Below are 20,974 nucleotides of genomic sequence, written 5' to 3'. Positions count from 1 at the left end.
ATATTTACCGTTTGGGGTGCTCACCTACAGCATACCTCACCCCTCAGAACGGAAGGAACTGTGCTACCTCAGATACTTCTGAGTTGCTTGCCCGCAACCTGCGGATTCATATATCTAAAAGGCATGGAAACGGAAATTTATCACATTACATGTCTATATTCCACAACATACACGCCTACGTTTGTTGTTAGCTGTGTGTGGGCCCTCTGCCCTTTGATCACCGGGTGCTGGAAATCCTATCATTGCCCCCTGTGGCTGCCACACTTGTATCGTTTGTCACCTAACACATCCCCTCATGTTAAGCTGGCCATGTACGCGACTGCACTTCACTACCTCATCGCATTCGTGGTGCTGACCGTGTACCTTCCTAGTTGTGGTGTCTGTGTATAGTTAGTACCTGATGCCGGAATGCCTCAAGAGTGGGCTCTCTGATAACAACACCCCTTGTTTTTTTTAAAAAAGGAAGAAAGAGAGAGAGTGTCGAGGAGGCTAGATATACTCGACCTCTGGCGAAAACTAAAAGCCTCTATCTTCACCTTACTCTGTAGTGCGTCTGTCGCCAGCCCCCCGATGTCGGTCTCACCTCGTCAGTGTTGCGCTTCGGGTTCAGTTACACCTCCATCGCGGGTTCTATGCCTCTTTCCCGTTTAAATGCTCCGCGCACGTTGGTTATGCCCATGCGCGAACGTGTACTGAAGGCTGTAGTGGCCATCTTGTGTAAACCAAAGCTGGCGTGTATGGTATCATTAGTATACACAGCCATACATTGAAGGCGGTGGCGGCCATCTTTGGTAAACAAAAATACATATCCATGCTCAAAGATACCTCTAAGATATAGTTATGTTATTGTCACTCACATCACCCCGCTCAATTGGCTTGATGCGTAAATTAATAGCTACAGCTTAGCGGGAAAAATTGCATGTGTGCTGTAAAGTTACTGGCATGAACGGGCGTGCATTGGAGGCAATAGCGGCCATCTTATGTCCCCAATGAGACATACCATTACTAGGAGGTGCGTGTACGGTATGCTATTGATCCTAACCTCACCCTACTTAGTTGGCTTATTGAGTTGGTTAGTAGCTGTAGCATAGCCCAAACTCCAAAGCCCCATAAACGCTTAGGAATCTACATTGCCGATCTTAATAATGTGCAGTGCAAATAATTACCGATGCTCTCTCATGAATTGTCCGACGGGATATGCGCCGGGGCTACATGGGATGCCCTCAACCACCTGTCACTATGTATGTGCTTGGTGATAGACATTATGCAGTTCATTTGGATGCGGATGCAATGTGATGTAAATGTTAATTTGCAACCTGATTCCACTCTATATAGTCGTTAAGACCATGTCGATCTGCTCCCTCCTGGTAAATCCACCGTGCCTCCTTCGTTGTTAATCTGGCATTCATGTTGTAGCTGTCACCCCAGACCCGCTCCAGTACTACCCAACGTAATTCCTTCGGGCCATGTCTGGCTGTCATGCAATGCTGAACCAGCTTCGTGGTTAGTTTACCCGCCCTGATGGTGCTTAAATGTTCTTGCACCCGAACCTTCACTTTTCGCGTGGTCAATCCAATGTAGTGGAGGCCACATGGACATGTCAGTCTGTATATAACATTGTTCGTATTACAATTGCTGAACGCATTCAAATACCAGCTCTTGCCATTTGCCAATGTGACACTCTAAGTTGGAGTGGTTAGTTCGCATACATTACAGCCACCGCATTGGTAATGTCCCGGCGGGATACCTGTGGATTTACTCTCACACTTGGGTCGTGAGTGCACAAGGCGATCGCGTAAACTGGTGGAGCGCTTAAAAGCGAAACGGGGTTTGGGCATGGTCATGGTGGGAGTGTGAAGTAGTGGCCAGTGTTTCCTGATCACTTGTCTGATCTGAGTTGACAAGGGGCCAAAAGTAGTGACTACGGGAATGCATTCTCCTGGAGTTTTAGGTGTTCTCTCCAAGAGGGCCGCTCGGGGGGTATTAAGGGCTCGTTTTTTAGCCTGCTTAATAACGTTGGTAGGGTAAGCTCGGGCCTCCAGTTTGCATGATAGGGTTTCTACTTGTTGTACAAAGTCCTCGATGTTCGAACAATTCCTGCGGTATCGCAGGAATTGTCCCACCGGCAGATTATCCCTCAATGCCCTAGGATGATAAGATCTGTAATGGAGGAGGGAGTTCTTGTCGGTAGGTTTCTGGTGGACATTGGTGACCAATTTCCGGTTCACTGCACTGATGTCAAGATCCAAGTATGTGGCCTTGGTGTTGCTGATGGTCCAGGTGAATTTGAGACATTCCTCGAGGCCATTAAGCCATTGAAGAAACCTGTCAAGATCTATTTCAGAGCCTGTCCAAATACAGAGCACATCATCGATGTATCTCTTCCAGAGGGCAATGTTCCTCTGGAAAGGATTAGTGCAATGCAAGATGTAGTTGGTCTCAAATTGGCCCACATAGATGCATGCCAGACTGGGGGCTAATGTAGCCCCCATCGATGTACCGGACACCTGCAGGTATAGCTGGTCCTTATAGGCGAAAAAGTTTTTTGTTAAGGCCAGTTCAATGCATTGGAGGACAAAGGTTTGTGGGACATCGTAAAACCATTCGCATTCACCCAGGGCATGTGCTGCTGCCACCAGCGTTGCTTCCTGGGGAATGCTGGTGTATAACGATTCGATGTCAATTGTGACCAGCAGTTGATGTTGGGGGTCAAACTCAATGTCGTCCAAGATTTTTAAGACTGATGTAGTGTCTTGTACATAGGAGGGTTGGGTGATCACACATTCCCTCAAGAAAAAATCTGCAAACTGGGATAACGGTTCCAGGATAGATTGAATCCCCGATACTATAGGTCGTCCCGGAGGAGGCCTCTGTACTTTATGAATCTTTGGAACGATGTAAAACGCAGGGGTCCTGGGTTTTTCGTTGATCAAGAAGTCCGCTTCCTTAACCGTGTTCCACTTTTTTGCTTTGGCGTCCGCGACCATGGTTTGTATGGTCGTCTGTAGGTTCTTAGTGGGGTCTCTCGTGAGAGGTTGGTAGTTATGTCGTACATCCAGTAATCTTGCCACCTCCCGCTCATAATCCGCAGTGTCCAGCACCACCACCGCTCCCCCCTTATCGGCAGGTTTGATGGTGATACTAAGATTCTGCTGGAGAGAATGTACTGCCGCCCAGTCAGCCTTTGTCATGTTACTGCGGCTGTGGCTCTGCTGTTGTTCTTCCAAAATGCTAATGTCCTGCATGATTTTTTGTTCAAAAACAAGGACTTCAGGGCCGACAGAGTGGTTGGGGGGGCAAAATTGAGACGGTCGTAGCAGACTGGTAGAGAATACCGATGGGGCTTCAGTTTCTTTACCCTGGAAGAATTTACTGAGTTTGATCTTCCTCATCAACCCGTACAGTTCGCCCCGCAGCTTGAAGCTGTCGTGTTTGGGAGTGGGGACATATCCAAGGCCTTTGTTTAAGACCCTGTGCTCGTCTCTTGTCAAGGTGTATGAAGACAAATTGACCACAATGTCATTCTCCTCCCTCGTTACTGGGGTATCCTGCCCCTGCTGCGGGTGATCCTGGGTGAGAAGTTCTGCCACAATGGGTTGTTGTTGTGGCCTGCTCTGCCTCTGGCCCTCCCCCTGTAGTTGGTTCCTCTCTGATCTTGGGGGCGCTGTTCTAAAAAATCCCTCAGCATGGCTCCCAGATCTTCGTTGGGCCTCTCTGTGGTGTTAAATCTAACCCTCTGGTTAAAGTGGGACGTGGAAGCAGAGGTCGAGGGTTGGTCATTGCAATCATCCTCTTCACTGCTAGTGTTGTCAAACGTCCAGTTGTTAAATGTTCGTTTGCCTTGCCGGCGACCCCCTCTGGGCCCACGTGTGTATTGTGGGACTTCTGGGGGTTGTTGATAATAACTATCCTCGACATACGGAAAGGCCCATTCATGACTGAATCTCTCTAGATTTCTTTTGAGACCCTTCATTTTTTGGTTCACCATATAGATTTGGTATTCCCCCACATCATTCTGGATTGTGGTCAACTGTTCTTTTATATCTTTTATGGTGGTGTCTGCCTTCAAAGCTGTTTCCAGTTCTAATATCTCTTTCAGCAGGTCCTCGCTCAATCTCTTAGCAGGATTGATAATAAGTACTAGCCAGTCCCGGGTGCATTTGTTTGCTATATAGCTCCAGTCCACCCGGAACCGTTTGTCCTCCAGGAAGATTTTTGGTTCTATACGAACCAAGAGACTGGCTGGGGCTGCCCCTGCCCGCAGATATTCTGTCATTAAGGCACCATGAAGGGCTACTCTAACCTGCCGTTTTTTAGTCGTAGACAGTTTTTCCCATTCTTCCCTGGCTGAGTCAACACCACTAAGGGGCGCATTGGGAAGTAATGATGGCCCTGCCAGAATCGATGCAATGTGTTCGTCGGTAAATGCTAAGCAATATTGGTCCATTCTCTGGCCCCAACCCACGTATGTGTAATCGGTAAATGGATGAGTAATAAAAATTGTGAAAAAGGGAGTACAAATGTTTGTAGGAGTGATGAACAATGTCTATCCCCCCTGTGAACCGGGTGCCACTAAGGATGTGTGTCTAATGATTTTTACAAATTTTCAATAAAAGCTCTCACGGCTAAGCTGCCGTTCTCATAGTCATACACAAAACTGGAGCCAAGGGGGTCGTAAGGGCAGGTCGCCCCCCACTCATATCCATATACACAAAAAGGACCTGCCCCGTACACCAATCTTTATTTAAAGCACAGGGACACACTCAACGCTTTTTACTCAACGTGCTGGCTAATGCACATCTTGTTACTTTTTAGCCGTCTTTGTGGCGCTGGTAACCAGTCGTTACGGAGTACTAGTGTCTCTGGCTATATAGATACCTGAAAACTAGGTATGTTTAACAAAATGTTTCCCCTAGAAGACTGTGGTTACTCCACCCCTGTATGTGAAGAAAACAGAGGAAGAAAAAGCGACCTCACGTTCAACAGAACCATCCAATTTGGTATCTGTTCCAATGCCTCAAAAGAAAGAGGTGCAAAAAAGTGGTACAAAAAAGTGAGGAGGACGGCAGTACCTCACGGACGTAACCCCCACGAGGTATATGCGGACAGGTACTCGCCCGCTACCTCACCTTCTCATCATCGGCAACTGCCGTCCGAAATGAAAAATAAAGAGTGATACAAGGATCTAGTGTCTACTCTGATGCCTAATGTAAAGTGAAACTAATAATCTAGGCTGTGTCTATATTCCGAAGAAAAGAGGGGAAAGAAGTGGGTGTCGACCCTAAAACAGGGGAGGATGAGTCTGATCAGGACCCAAATAACTCCCAATTAAAACCGGGCAGTCCCACACTGGCTAAATGAGACTTTTATTCAGTGCTGTGTGGCTGTCCACTAAAACCAACATGTTTCGTTGCCTGTATGGATTGGTGGCAACTTCTTCAGGGCTAGGGTCGACTAGCCTCTCTGCTTTACTTGCTCTGCCCAGTGTAGTATCTGGCAGGACCTACGGGAAACATAAAATAGACACACATTCAATCAGCTAAGCACCCCAGTTATTCATAACGGGGGGACATGCATTCAAACAAACATTTAAGCAGTTAGCATTAATTGACTGCAATTAACTCTGTTCCTACATCATTTATATCAATCATATTTACCGTTTGGGGTGCTCACCTACAGCATACCTCACCCCTCAGAACGGAAGGAACTGTGCTACCTCAGATACTTCTGAGTTGCTTGCCCGCAACCTGTGGATTCATATATCTAAAAGGCATGGAAACGGAAATTTATCACATTACATGTCTATATTCCACAACATACACGCCTACGTTTGTTGTTAGCTGTGTGTGGGCCCTCTGCCCTTTGATCACCGGGTGCTGGAAATCCTATCATTGCCCCCTGTGGCTGCCACACTTGTATCGTTTGTCACCTAACACATCCCCTCATGTTAAGCTGGCCATGTACGCGACTGCACTTCACTACCTCATCGCATTCGTGGTGCTGACCGTGTACCTTCCTAGTTGTGGTGTCTGTGTATAGTTAGTACCTGATGCCGGAATGCCTCAAGAGTGGGCTCTCCGATAACAACACCCCTTGTTTTTTTTTAAAAAGGAAGAAAGAGAGAGAGTGTCGAGGAGGCTAGATATACTCGATGACCTCTGGCGAAAACTAAAAGCCTCTATCTTCACCTTACTCTGTAGTGCGTCTGTCGCCCGCCCCCCGATGTCGGTCTCACCTCGTTAGTGTTGCGCTCCGGAAAAACTGCAATATTTTCTTTCTTGAGAGAGAAACTAAACTGTCTAAATATGAATGGAAAACTAGTTGGACAGAATAACAAGTTATTCATATTTGCGTGTTTTTGTAGTTAGTTTAAATTTGGAATCTGCCATATGTAACGATAAGAAAAAAATGTTTTTTACTGAAATGCTAAGTTTGGGAGTAGTCAAATTAATGCTAAAATCGCTGTATGAGATCATGCAAATATACATTATGCAGAGCTCCAAAATTTGGAAATAGAATATTCACTTTCACTAAAGGATTGTTACATTGCGATAAACAAAGATTTAGGTAGTCTTAAGATTGAATCTGCCCAAATAAAGTAACAAGCCATCATAGACTAAATATTATGAACTCTTGGAAAACGTATAACATTAAAAACTCATATGACACAGGCACAATTTTCTAAATTAGGTAATATGGCTGCTCAATTAATGTTTAGGAAAAATCAACTGTTGTCTCTAAGAAGCACTACAAAAACCACTATTGCAGTAGTTCCCAAACTGTGGGTCACGACCCATTGGTGGGTCGTGAGGTGATTTTGGTGGGGTGGGAAAATTCAAGCATTAAATAAATACGTATTCTGTATTTATCTTGTCACATTTGCTGTGCCTCAGGACAGGTATTATGTCAGGCTAGTCTGTTGACACATTGCTTCTTATGTTAACATGCGGATTGGTGTTTACAAACTTCTTTCACTTTGCAGTTAGAAAAAGAAAAGTAAAGTGAAATATGTAACGATCTTGCTGTGGTACAAAGAGTGTGAAATGAAAGGCTTAGTATGCCATTTTTTGTAATGCACAACAACATGTAAATACTTGTAAATGGACAGAACACATTCAGCAGTTAGGAAAGCAAAAGTTAAGCACTTTATTTGTAATTGTGAAGTGTCATGGAAGCAAAGACTTTAATACAATCAAAACAAATCATGACGCTTTACCTGGTGAGGCCGAAATTATAAATATTCACTGAAACACGATTTCCACTCATTACTATTTCTATACAATATAGTTTTATCAGTAAAACTTGCTGTGCAAACTTTAGTGGCTAGTTCAGTGGAAAATATGCTATCCGTAAATGACATTGTGCTACTACACAATGCTTATGTTACATTAAAAAATCTACAGCCTCATGTCCATTAAAGCTAGATGGGTCACAAAAGTTTGTAATTCTAAACATTGGGCCACAGTTCTAAAAGTTTGGCAAGCACTGCACTACATAGATTTATGAAAGTGGAACAGACATTCCGGCATCATGTTAGATTATGCCCTTTAATGCTATGTATAAGTTAGCATTCGCTATTCCATTTTCTTCTTCAGGCGTCATTTCATGTACTATTCAAAACTAATCCAGCTCTATTCTGAGAAATGCTCCTTGCTAACTTTTGTTTCTGCAGAGAAGAACTGTTTGTGCCAGTGCATAGCTTTCCCTCGACAAAGACCCTCTCCCACCTGTCTGGCAGTCTGATTGCAACCCAGGGCGGAACGGCCTTGAAAGTGTTCTGAGCTATGCAAGATACGAGAGTAGAAACCTTTTTTTTTTTTTTCCGCTGTTCGCCAACATCTGTTAGGGAAATTCCACTGTGGGCATGTTATTAGTTGATCGTGCAATGCATATAGCATATCTCTATGCTTATTGTTCCTCAGTTCCCTCTGTAGTACTCTCTCGAGACTGTGAAGACGGAGCCCCGCTCTGAACTTATATAATAAATGATTATTGGTGTATATTCTCCACTGTTTCTCTGACTCTTCATTTAGCATGGAAGGCTGAGAGATGGCCCTAGGTGGTCACTTCCTTCAATCAGCACACGTTACACCTGTGATAGACATAGGTGCCGATTACGATCCGGTACAAACCGGGTACGAACCGTCGGTCGGAGCGTTTTCCCCGTCCGACTCGTACCCGGTCGTAAAACTTTACAAACATGGAATTACGATTCGCACGGAAACACCATTTTCGTACGAATCGTAAAAAACACCGACCGACGAAAACATACATACGAATGTGATCCGGGAATGCTGCGACGTGACGTCGGGACGCTTTCAGGCAGCGTTTCACGACCCAGGAATTACGATTCGAACCGACAGCAGTCCGGACGGCAATATTTTCACGGCACCCAAAAAGTGCCGGAAAAGCGAAGTACGGCGCAAATCGACCAGAGTAGGTGGCCCGGTACGCGCCGACCCCCCCCCCCCAGCCCCCGTACGTACGCGCCGAACCCCCCGTGTATGTACACCCGTGTACGTGTCGAACCCCCCGTGTACGTTCGAGTCGAACCCCCCCGTGTACGTTCGAGTCGAACCCCCCCGTGTACGTTCGAGTCGAACCCCCCCGTGTACGTTCGAGTCGAACCCCCCCGTGTACGTTCGAGTCGAACCCCCCGTGTACGTTCGAGTCGAACCCCCCGTGTACGTTCGAGTCGAACCCCCGTGTTCGTTCGAGTCGAACCCCCCGTGTACGTTCAAGTCGAACCCCCCGTGTACGTTCGAGTCGAACCCCCCTGTATGTACACCCGTGTACGTTCGAGTCGAACCCCCCGTGTACGTTCGAGTCGAACCCCCCGTGTACGTTCGAGTCGAACCCCCCGTGTACGTTCGAGTCGAACCCCCCCGTGTACGTTCGAGTCGAACCCCCACCCGTGTATGTACGGTGCGTACCCCCAGCGCGCGCTGGGGGTACGCACCGTACATACACGGGTGGGGGTACGACTCGAACGTACACGGGTGTACATACAGGGGGGTTCGACTCGAACGTACACGGGGGGTTCGACTCGAACGTACACGGGGGGTTCGACTCGAACGTACACGGGGGGTTCGACTCGAACGTACACGGGGGGTTCGACTCGAACGTACACGGGGGGTTCGACTCGAACGTACACGGGGGGGCTCGACTCGAACGTACACGGGGGGGTTCGACTCGAACGTACACGGGGTGGTTCGACTCGAACGTACACGGGGGGGTTCGACTCGAACGTACACGGGGGTTAGACTCGAACGTACACGGGTGTACATACACGGGGGGGTCGGCGCGTACATACGGGGGCTGGGGGGGGGGTCGGCGCGAACGTACGGGGGCTGGGGGGGGTCGGCGCGTACGTACGGGGGCTAGGGGGGGGGTCGGCGCGTACGTACGGGGGCTGGGGGGGGTCGGCGCGTACGTACGGGGGCTGGGGGGGGTCGGCGCATACGTACGGGGGCTGGGGGGGTCGGCGCGTACGTACGGGGGCTGGGGGGGGGGTCGGCGCGTATGCGGGCACGTCTCCATGGTTGCTATGGGAGTTCGGTGCGGACGGTGTTTTTTCCATCCGGTTGTAACCTCGGACGCACGGGATGGATCGTGATTCCTCGGTCGGACTTCACCTTTCACATTTGTACGGTAAATCGTACGAGGACGTGTCGGACACATTTTCCGACCCGAGGACGTGTGGGGAATGATTCCCAATGCGGTTCGTATGGACTTTTTACCATGCGAATCGTGATTGCCAGTTCGTACGGCACTTGTACGATTCGTACGGTAAAAAGACCGGATACGAGTCGCACGGGGACATTTTTTACCGGATCGTAATCGGCACCATAGTGTGTAAACATGACGTCATTGCATTGTCTGTTGTGCACGTTATAAGCAGTTAAGGAAATGTTGACTAAAACCTGGATTATTGCCTGTTAGAATTCTAACTCTTAATGACCCTGTTAAGTTATATACAGAGAGAAGAGCATAACATTGTTGTATTTACTGTTATTTGCTACACCACTCTGGAAGTGTTGTTTCGAGAAAATAAAAGCCATTCCCCATGAAAGTTTCTGCGCTAATGGTGAAGATTTTTTTAGATATACTTCTGTCAATAAACTAGTTTTAGGAATCTTGCACATAATGCAGGAGTAATGCCAAAAGAGTGTGATTGGTCATCCTTCTTTCCTAGTACATGGTTCTGCCTTTGGCCAGGTTTGACTTAAGCGTTCGCTCCGTTAAGCAAACACAGGTCAGTTTGTTCTATCTTCTCTTCAAGATGATTCACGATAAGGTGTCTGTGGTGCAAATACTGCAAATTGGGTATCGGAGCCTTGCATTCACCAGGCCTGAGCGAAGTTACAAAAACACTCTGCGGAGTTCCGCAAGTGGCGGAGTGCGTTTCTGCACTCCGTGAGCTGCGCGGAGTGCAGAAAACTCTGCGAGCGGAGTTCACTGCCCAGGCCTAACATTCACCCGAAGATAGCCCGTGTTGTATTTGGTATTGCCCTACAAGAGTTGCGGTGTGCCTGTAAAACTGCTTCCTGAAGTAGCAGCTGTGGCTGCCAGATGATGTGGATGAAGCCTCTGTTGATAGTACTGAAGTACATGCTCAGTGTGTCTGTGCCGGGGTATGAGGGGCAGGCACCCCTGCAGTGCTGTGCTGTGCCGTGTACTAGTGCACCTGCTGAGGAAGCTTATTTTTAAATACTCCCCCCGCCCCACTATGACTTGGTTTATTATTGACGTTTTGATTATTGTTGAATGTGCAGTCTCTTATATCGATGCATAAAGATACGAAAAACAAGCATGCCTCCACTAGACCTACTTAAGTAATTATGTTTTTAGTTTTAAGGGATATGGTCCTTAGAGCATCCATGTATTGAATCGGGGGATCAAGACAGAGCCCGCCCTAATCGTGTGCACAGAACAGTAATACAAAATGAGACTTGTGCTTTCTTAGTGTGATTGATGGTGATGATGTTTTGTTAAAGTCTCTTCATAGCTTCAAGGATTTTACATTGTAATATACTCAGAATTTTTCCATTGACCAAGTGCTGCGTCTTCGCAGTACATTGATAACCTAAAATATCACGACAGGGCTCTTCTCTGCACTCGAGGTAAGAGTGAGGAGAAATATGAAGGTTAATGAGAAATAAAAGGTTCATCGAGAAATCGTTTAAAACAAATCATTGAAATCACGGATGGCTTCAGGTGGCTGGGAATTTTTAAGATAACTGGAGTGCGGCGGAGAGATTTTGTTCTTCATTTATTCTGTTTCATTAGGGTAGATGACCCCATTATGAAAGAAGTAATTATTTTTGTTATTGTGCGGTTTTTCCCCCCCTCTCTCATCACTGTGTAACCCCGTTGCCTGACAGCTACATAGAGTCCTCGGTTGCTTCCTGCAGATTTATTTCCTGGCCTCACAGAGTTCTGTCCGATAACCTCGCTGCCCTTGGCTGGGATGAATGCGCGCCAGGAACAATGCCCTCGTATAGGTTCCATGCAGATGCCAAACGCGCTTGACAATTACTCCGCCCAACCAATTAAACGAACATCGTGAATGAATGCAGAAGTTGACTTTCCTCCGTGCGCGTGACCTCCTTCCTCCTCGCGCGGAATGGGCGGGAGGAACAGGCCGCAGCGCGAGGGACGGCAGCCGTTGTGGTGGAAGCTGAGCAGCCGCAGTGCCCCTCAGACGGGGTTGACCTTGCTTGTTGTGCGTTGAAGGCCGGTTTTAGTATAATTATTTGTATAAACAGGATTTAAACAAATTGATAACTGGTAGCAAGAAAACGTGGGCAACGTCTTTACCCATCGGCTATTTTATCTAAGCTTAATCGTGCGCCATATCTGTAAGCGGGTTTGAATTAAAAGGGTATTTTACCTGTGACATCCGATCTCGGCCAATATGTCAGTGTGTTGTGTAATTGGGAAATGTTTAGAATACTGCCTCTGGTGCTTTTGTTGATGGACTGCAATTGATGTCTGTCAATCAGTTTGTCAGGTAACAGGAAGTGTAGAGCAGGGAACAAAGTTTTCTGCAAAACAAGAAAAACAACGCGCAGGTTGAGGATGTACAACTGCGTTCACAATTTAATGGACTAAAGTAGGCCCGATTGGGTATTTTGAGAGTGAGGTGGGAATCCGAGCGTGTTCTGCTTACAACTTGTGGGCTGCCTTGTTTCAATCCTTAACAGCTATACACATTATAGTCAAATTATTACGGAAGGATTACATCTGAGGGCTTTAATACGCCGCAGAATGTAAGCCTAAAAATCTGATTTCCCAAAACGCATTTGTTATTTTTCTACGTTGGATATTTGCCCCTGGTTTCCTTTTGCGATCACTTAGGCCTCTAAGTCTAAGGATAAGGCCCTGAACGCCGAGTAAAAAACGAACAAATGCAAATTCACATCCAAGATGCCTGATGCCTGCCACCGTAGCCTTTTTTTGTTGTTTTTTTGTGAAAGCTCCTTTGCAATACAATGCTGTGTTAAAGGGTTGGTCCAGGATAGTGATAATTAATTGTAAATTGAGAAATAGCTTTGTTTCAGAACGAGAAAAACCTGTCTGCCCACTGGCACTTAAAGGGCTATCAAATAATAATTCTACAAGGCTTGCCATATTTTCTCTTCGTTTTCAAACCCAAAAGCTGAAAAATAAATATATATGTGCTCGTGCGAGTCAAATGTTCAAAATAACACATCAAGCTCCTGTTAATAAAGTGCTGCTTATATGCAATGTTTGCAAACCAGAATATGTAGCTGGTGCAGAACAACTTGGTGTGTAGCTCCCCTTCCTAATCTGTATTGTCGTTCCTCATCAGCAGAAACTACAGCAATTACATGGTAAGTACAAAAGAGAAGGTTTGATCAACGACGATAAAGCCCAGGACGGATTAGTGTAGTGTTTCCTTATATCTCAAGGCCTTATCTCGCAACCTATCCTTCGCTTATTTTTTTTTTACCTACTTAAGCCATTTTCCTCTTTCCTTGTTTCGTACTCCTTGAAATTAAATTGTTTTATGATGTTATAGATTTGTTATGTAAATACATTTTTTGTTCTTGGGATTGTTTTCATTATGCTCTGTCATTCATTAAGGGCATGACATCCAGTGCCAATACGGTAGTTTTTCTTCATATGCATACATATTCCTGATGTATAGACTTTCAAAAGCAGCATCACTTTAGTGTTTTCCACTTGGAAATGTAACTAATTTGTTTCATAGCAGGTAATTATTCTAAAATGACTTATTATTTTTGCACAGAATGTAACCTTTACAAGGTTAGATTTGTAAGATCACATTATGCTGAAATGTTGGTGTTTTTCTCTACTGTTGCTGGGCAGAGTGCGGCATCAATAATTGTTTTGTTTATCTTCCTTTAAGGCATATGATGGGTTTGCCAATATAGGAATATCACGGCTTCTGGAACCTTCTGATATGGTTTTATTAGCAATCCCAGATAAACTGACAGTTATGACATATCTTTATCAAATAAGGGCTCATTTCAGTGGTCAGGAGCTAAACGTGGTTCAGATTGAAGAAAATAGCAGTAAAAGCCAATACAAGGTGGGAAACTACGAGACAGATACCAACAGCTCCATCAACCAGGAGAAGTTCTATGCGGAGCTCAACGATTTGAACCGTGAGCCTGAGCCTGACCTGCGACCACTTGACACTGATGGAGCAGACTTTGCTTCTCAGGATGCATCTGTATTCCAAAGTAACTGTGTGCTTCGTGAGTCAGAAATTAAAAGCCAAATGCCCAATGATCACCTAAACTCGAGCATGGCTTCCTCTTCTGCTGGCAGGACTAACAGTGACAGCGGCCCACCAATATCAGTACAAAGTACATGTAGGACTTCTGGATCCCAAGAAGCCAGGACGAGTGCCAGCACAGAAGTGGCACAATCACAAGTTCAACCTCTGCAGGGCAGAAGGAAACTTTTGAAAGCGGACACTTTTCACTTTAATGACTTGGCACTTGCTAGTGATACGGAAGAGGAGGCATCTTCTACAGCTCTGTGCGAGAACATGAACGATCAGAGGCCCAAAACATTGTGCCAGTCTAGTGGCTTATTAGAGCAGAAAATGCAAAGTACTGTAAGCCCAATGGAGGATTGGAGTCCGCAAGTTGGCTTGCAGGTCATCAAGCCAAGCCTGTCGCCGACTTGCAAACTTGGGTACTCCTACAACAGGGATGCAGATCTTGCTAAGAAAAAACGTGCCTCCCTGCGACAGACCGAGTCTCTTCCTGATCCGAACACTAGGCCTGATGTTAACCATGTAGAGGAACCTACAGAATCTACACAGGTAAGACCTTAGGAGATGCTCTATGCTTTGAATACCCTTCAGTTAGTGGTATCCCTAGAGCTTGTGACAGCCTTGTTAACCGTATTGCATCACAGCCGAACTTACAGTATCCCTAGAGTCCTTTATTTCTTTTCTTTGCATGCTTACTTTGTTTTGTGTCCATGAGTGGTCATTTAAATTACTCAGTGCAACAGATGGAAATCTTGTGCGCTGATACATTTAGGGGAATCCAGTTTATATGTATTCTATAATATTTTGCTTTTGTTAATTCATGGAGCTGACTCTGTTCATTTGTTTGTTTTCTGTGTGTAACAGTAATGCTGTTAGTGTCAAAGTGTTAAAAAGGTGACATTACGAAACTTGTGCTTGGGACACTCACTTGATATCCTTAAATTAACACAAGGACTATAGATAGCTGTTAACCAATATTCAATCCACAACAGAATGCTGTTAATCTCCAATAGTATCCTGCGTCGCATGCTGAGATTGGCTCAGCCAATTAGTATACTTGGAATGCTGGCCCTCATTGCTGTTGTTTGCCTGCATTCTAGGTTCAGTGTCAGAGTCATGAACTAGATGGAGACAATAGTTATGATTATTTACATGTTTTAGGTGAGATGATGGTTATGCATGCTAATAGTCTTATCGGCAACATGCTGTCAGGCATTAACAGCTCCTATTTCATCTGCCCTCTCATTATGCATTTTGCCCTTCGGGCCTATAATTGCATTTGAGCACTTAATGTCCTGTACTGAGCGTGTTAACTGCTGTTAACGCTCTGGGCAAATGTAGCAATATTTAGTCTTTTGTGCAAGATTACATCTATTTAGGGACATCTGGTTAACTGTTTACCTGATGTAATTAACCACTCTGACACCAGCTGTATCTTCAAAATACAGTTATACACATCCTGGCATAAATATGCGTTATTCCCGCCCCAACGAGTTTATTTCACTCAGTCAGATAACTTAACACGTGTTTTTGTCATCTGCCATGTTTATTTAATGTCTCTGCAATACTTCTTTGTTGATCTAACTGCCCCTTTGGGGCCCTGAGCAAGAGACCACCAGCACAAGAACGGACCTGAGATAGAATTGTTTGGTTAGAGATAAACATGTTACTCCTATGTATTAATAAGAACTTATTTTGCAAATCCGGAAATGTAACGACTGGCAAACAAGGACTTTACTAATAAACAAGTTACAATTAATGATGAATATCAATGTCCCCCCAAATACCATGGAAAATCATCTTTGTTGCAGAGCCACTGGTCTTATCTTTTGCAAAGGGAAATCATAATTTAGACACTCAATCCAATAACCTTGATGGGCACTGCTAGCAATGTCCCTAAGTAGTTGAACTGTGGAACACATCATCTTTGTAGTGCAAAACCAACTTTGAATCAGTCATTCGTGAAAAAGCACGAAACGTCTCTAAATAACCACAAGAAACTGCAAACCCTATAGCCACACATTTGTCAAAATAAAAAGCACCCTCAACTGAAAACCTAGAAGGTGAAAGTCATCTGGGGGAACTGCAAGGAGCCTGAAAAGTGATTTTGCATGCAATATGCTACAAGAGCAATCCTTAGACCATGGGGACTGGGGTAAATCGTATTGTATGTACAACACTGGTTCTCATTAGTATCATAAAAAAAACCCGCACAATTAGTTAGAGACAAAATTACCACATGCTATGAATGCATTATAGTGAGAATGAATTCACAAGTAGCACCACCAGCTAGTTGAGAAAAATGTAATCGGTTGTATTGAAACATAAAAGAAAAAAATGAGGGAAGACAAATAGTCAAGATAGTGCAATGTGACCCCACTATGAAACCCAACACACAATATACATAAATGTGAGAAAGTACAATAGGGCGAATCAATTGGTAACAAACAACCTGCAAATTAATTCCTAATTCAGTCCTTCAGATAATAGTTCCTAAATTGGTTTGTTTGTTACTTCTGTTTTTCGACAACGTTTCAACCCATGCTAGAAACAAGGTTCTGATCAGGACGAATAAAATATGGAGACATCTGAATGATCCTAAAATAGAACTACATCCGCATGGATAAAACCCCAAAACAACAAAAAGGGGGCCTCATAATTGTAGAAGGCATCTATACATGGCAGTTCCATTGACCGCTGCAGCCACGTGTACATTCCATTACCCTATTTACTTTGGTACTTTCTGGGGGTTGTGCCCTCATAGTAAGTACACATTTTGCTTTTTTTACCTAGTCACAAGGTGGTGGTGTTTTTGGTTTTATCCATGCTGAAGTTACCCTATTTTAGGATCATTCAGATGTTCCCATATTACATTAATCTTGATGTGACCCTTATATCTAGTGTGGATCAAAACATCGTCGATAAATAGAAGTCAAAAACAAACAAATTTAGGAACTATTATCTAAAAGACTGAATTGAGATTTTTTGTGGTTGTTTGCTACCAATTGATTAGCCCTGTTGAATATTGTAAAATTTTTGTGTATTGATGTGTGTTGGGCTTCACACTGGGGTCACATTGCACTATCTTCACTGTTTTTCTTTGTTTTTCATTTATTTATGTTTCGATACAACCAATTATATACAATTGTTCTCAACTAGCTGGTGGTGGAATTTTTAGATTGATTCTCAGTATAATGCATTGATTGCATGTGGTTATTTTGCCTCCAGGTAATTAAGAATTTTTTAATGATACCAATGAGAACCAGTATTGCACATAAAATATGAAAAGTGGCTTTGATCAGAAGAGGCTCAGGGCCCAACGATCTGATCATAAAAATAGCCAGCTCTAAAGACGCATAGTTCACTGAACACAAGGGTCAATCACATAATTACCAGACTAGTCTTAGGAGCCAAGTGGTTATGTATCTGACAGAATTAGCCTGGTTCCTTTTATGAGGCCACCCCAGCTGAGTGGTGAACAAACACAATTCTCAAAAGGTTCTTGAACGAAAGGACAAGCAACTCTGCCTGGACCTTTTTTCTTCCCTGTCTTATATCTCCATGCATGAATTGTAGCACACAATGACTGCTGGTTTCCACTCAATGCTTCACTCTTTGCACTGACAGTTGCTGAGTAGTCAGGTGGTCAGGGCACGAACTGGGCCAAGGAATCCTTACCTGTAAATCAACTGTAGAGGGAGGTTTTTCCCCTTAATGTGGCCTAACTCACGGTTTCTGAAATTCCTTGTCCTTTGTCTTCTTGGAGCATTTGATTTCAGGCAGTCCACAGAAGGAGCACATATGCTTTCCTTTACAGGGCCAACTTGGGCATGAGCAGGTCTTCTTATCGTGTGCCTAAAACACACTCTTCTTGTCACTTGAGCTCTGATGCACCCAAAAGAGCTGATAAGCTGGTCTACTCCTCTTCGTAAGCATAATCTGCTTCAACCAGGCATTGACACCCTGCAGAATCCAGTACTTATTGAGACTAGTGACCTTGTTGCTGCGAAAGATCCTACCAACAAGTACCCCAAATTCATCATGAGCACAGACAATCCGGTTCTCATTACAAGCTAACTGCGGACCTAATTCCACCGACTTCTCCATAAAAAACAAACCTGAGTTAGTCAAAGACGCTTCTACCTTGGATTTACTCTGCTTGTGTGTGCATTCCTTATTATGGTTTTCATCCTCGCTTACCAGTGTGTGCCAGTTAAATCAAATGTCTCAACACAGGAACCCTAACCAATACTCTTCTTTAAACACAGACAGGTGTGACTTCAAATGCCCCTGGGGGACATGACAGAACTACGTTGCTGTCTCATAACTACACCCAGTTCACCTTTTTTGCAGCCACTTTTAACAACTTCCTTCTGCCAAAGAAGGTGTATATCCTGAAAGGGGGGGGGAGCTACTCATTTGATAACAGGTGCCTGCACTCAGTGTCGACTCCCAGAAGAAAGGGCAAGCATACCACCTCTCCAGTGAATGCCCAGGAGTGTTGGAAATATAGATTGGGCCATCAGACCCTGGAAACTCCTCCCTTTAAGTGAAAAGTGCTTTGTCACCTGGAATTGGACAACCTTGAGTAGTCACCCCCCGCATAGAAGACAGTGATTTCTGGGACCCACAGCTAAGGGGCCTCCCTCCAATAAAGACACTAATCTCTTGGCTTTCGCAAGAGGGTCTTGGATTTTGCAAGAGGGTCTTCTTCAGACCCACTTGGTGCTAGATCACTAGACATAGAGGCAACAGAGGCAGATAAACTCTCCCACCTTAAGCAACCAAGGCAGTACGTTGGCCAAACTAGAGATCTGATCACCTTGGATCTTGCCTGGCTGCCACCCACTCTCCCAGTAGGTTAATCAACCCCACAGGAGTAACAGTACCCTGAGATCCTCTTGGTTGCAACAGGAATTGCATACTTCTGTTACTGTGGTAGTCTTCAGTCATAGCTTCAGTCATAGGTCAGTAACTGCCACGTGTGTTAGCTTTACAGGTTACGGATCATCCAGATTGGCGAAGGCCCCCCTTGGTACCCTCAGTCCACAGAGACCTATCCTTAGCAAAATCCCTCTTTCCACACCCCGATTTTTTAACCATCTTGGATGGGGCGGAGCCCCTTTTTTGGGCATTCATTGAATTCAGCCAACTGAGCATCCCCCGCCCCAACCCTACCCCAGCCCCCCAACAAATGGTACTAAGCACAGGCGCAATAGGGAGAGTAACTCCTCTATGGAGTCAAGCCTCCCCATGTCCCTGGTCAAATCCTCGTCCCTGCTGGTGAGCCCTGACTTCCTTTTAACTGCATTTGGAGTCATGATGGTAACCCCACAAAAGTATGCAAATTCACAAGAACAGGCTTGCAAGGCTTAAGGTAAACAATACAAAATTGAAAAGGTTTAATTGCAAGTGAACAACCAAATACTATATGGGAATGAAATTGTGAGAAACAACAAACTAAAAGGCAATTATGCCCTGAAAACAAATAAACACCTATCAGGCAAATGTCATATAATATAGGCAACAAAATGTATGATCAGACTTTTTGTTCAAAAAATAACCCAGGCCGAATTCCCCCAAAGCAGATGCCCGAAGCTGTAAGATTTGGAAGAGATGCTTGCCTCTACAAAATTGCCCCAGCAGACAGCTGGCGGGGATTACGCAGCGAACCAACAAAAATAGGTTGCTAACTCTTGGAACCCACATTTTAAAGGTGGTTGGGTACATCAACACAGGCCCTTGCCACCTGCAGGATGGAGACAATTTGCACCCCCCCAATAATCAAAGGGTCCTCAACCAACAAGGCTCCCTTTACCCCCATGATCAAAGTGTCCTCCACCAATGTCGGCTCCTCCCATGCAGGGAGAGCCTTGTAGCATTTCCTCTGACACTTACTGCAGGTTGTTCCTATTTTAAAATTATTAGCGCATGGTTTTCTTCTATTGTTTCTCTGTATTTTTTTGGTAAGCTCCATTGTTTCCTACAGACTAAAACCATTTGTTATGTCATTCACAGTATAACACAGCGTTACTCTTTCCTGTCCTTTTGTATCATTGCCATCCACAAAACTTACATTCATTTAGTCAGCATCTGGAAAAGATGGCCATGTTAAATATCCGAAGGAGGACATTTTGCCCACTGACTAGTTTCTGACTTTGGAACCGCTGTGCCTGGGTTTCGAACTTGTCTGAAAATCTTGTAATTCTTGGCACATCACTTTTTCTCACTGTGTCTAAACTATAATTGTTTGAAATGTAATATAAATAAAATGTGTCAACTCGCACGTGATCTATCTTTTACACCCTAGCTAGATGCATGTTACATGAAAACCAGTACTTGCGTACCACTACATTGCTTGCATCCTCTCATGACTGTTGAAGCTATTGCTTGCCTCCTGTCATGACTATTGAAGCTATTTATTCAGTGCCCCATGGAATCTTGAACTCCATCACATTGCCATACTAGTTTAGAGCAAAATACAAAGAAAGAGTAAATTTTCCCACTCAAACTTCTTGCTCTGTTTTTCTGCTTTCGCAACCTGCAATTCATCTGCCATGCAGTTTTTATTTGAGGTGCTTCTTTAACTACAGTAGGATTTACCACAATGTTTCTCTCTAGCTCTGCCTACACAAGGGTTGCCTTCTTTCTGATGAGTACGTTTTGTGCAAGATTGTAATGCTCAGTCTGTGGAGGTGAGTTGCACTTTTTAGCCAGATGTTATTTATGCATCTTAGGATAGTGGCATCCCTTCCACGTTTTCCAGTTACAAAGCACTCTTCATTGTTGGCAGCAACATGGGATCAAATCTTTTTGCAACGGGAATTAGTACTAATACGGGTTTCTCATGGATACTTCTACCTGTAGATGTCTCATCTGTGATTGTGACTATCCCCAGGCAGAATCAGTCTACTTTCCCGCGCCAGTGGTGACTCCGGTTTCAACTGCACCAAAAGTGGCACCATTGTAATGTTCCTGAAGCCATAGTGTTCATACTTTTACACTAGCACAATTTCCCTTTTTCCATGATCTTTGACACAGATCTGAGCTTTCTTTCTTCATTTCTGAAACGTTCCCGTCAGAGAAATTCTTCTTACAATTTCTGATTCGTGCAGTGCTTTGGAAATGTCTCCCTCTAAAAGTCAGGTTGTGCGCCCTGTTGCTATATGTTCATCACTGACCCCCATGAATTTTGTCTGT

General features: G+C 44.6%; 1 protein-coding gene across 4 annotated transcripts in view; it reads left to right on the top strand.

Moving 5' to 3' along the window:
* EHBP1 (EH domain binding protein 1) overlaps positions 1–20,974 on the top strand; it is a 2,118,711-nt gene that overhangs the window by 1,260,181 nt on the left and 837,556 nt on the right. For all 4 annotated transcript variants that reach the window (XM_085612564.1, XM_085612565.1, XM_085612563.1 and 1 more), the window contains one exon: positions 13,397–14,323. In XM_085612564.1, coding sequence (XP_085468690.1) covers positions 13,397–14,323 — 927 coding nt within the window. The remainder of the gene's footprint in view (positions 1–13,396; positions 14,324–20,974) is intronic.

Source organism: Triturus cristatus, chromosome 6 (assembly GCF_964204655.1).
Source record: "Triturus cristatus chromosome 6, aTriCri1.1, whole genome shotgun sequence".
NCBI classification, from domain to species: Eukaryota; Metazoa; Chordata; class Amphibia; order Caudata; family Salamandridae; genus Triturus; species Triturus cristatus.
This window is presented reverse-complemented; position numbering and strand designations above follow the sequence as displayed.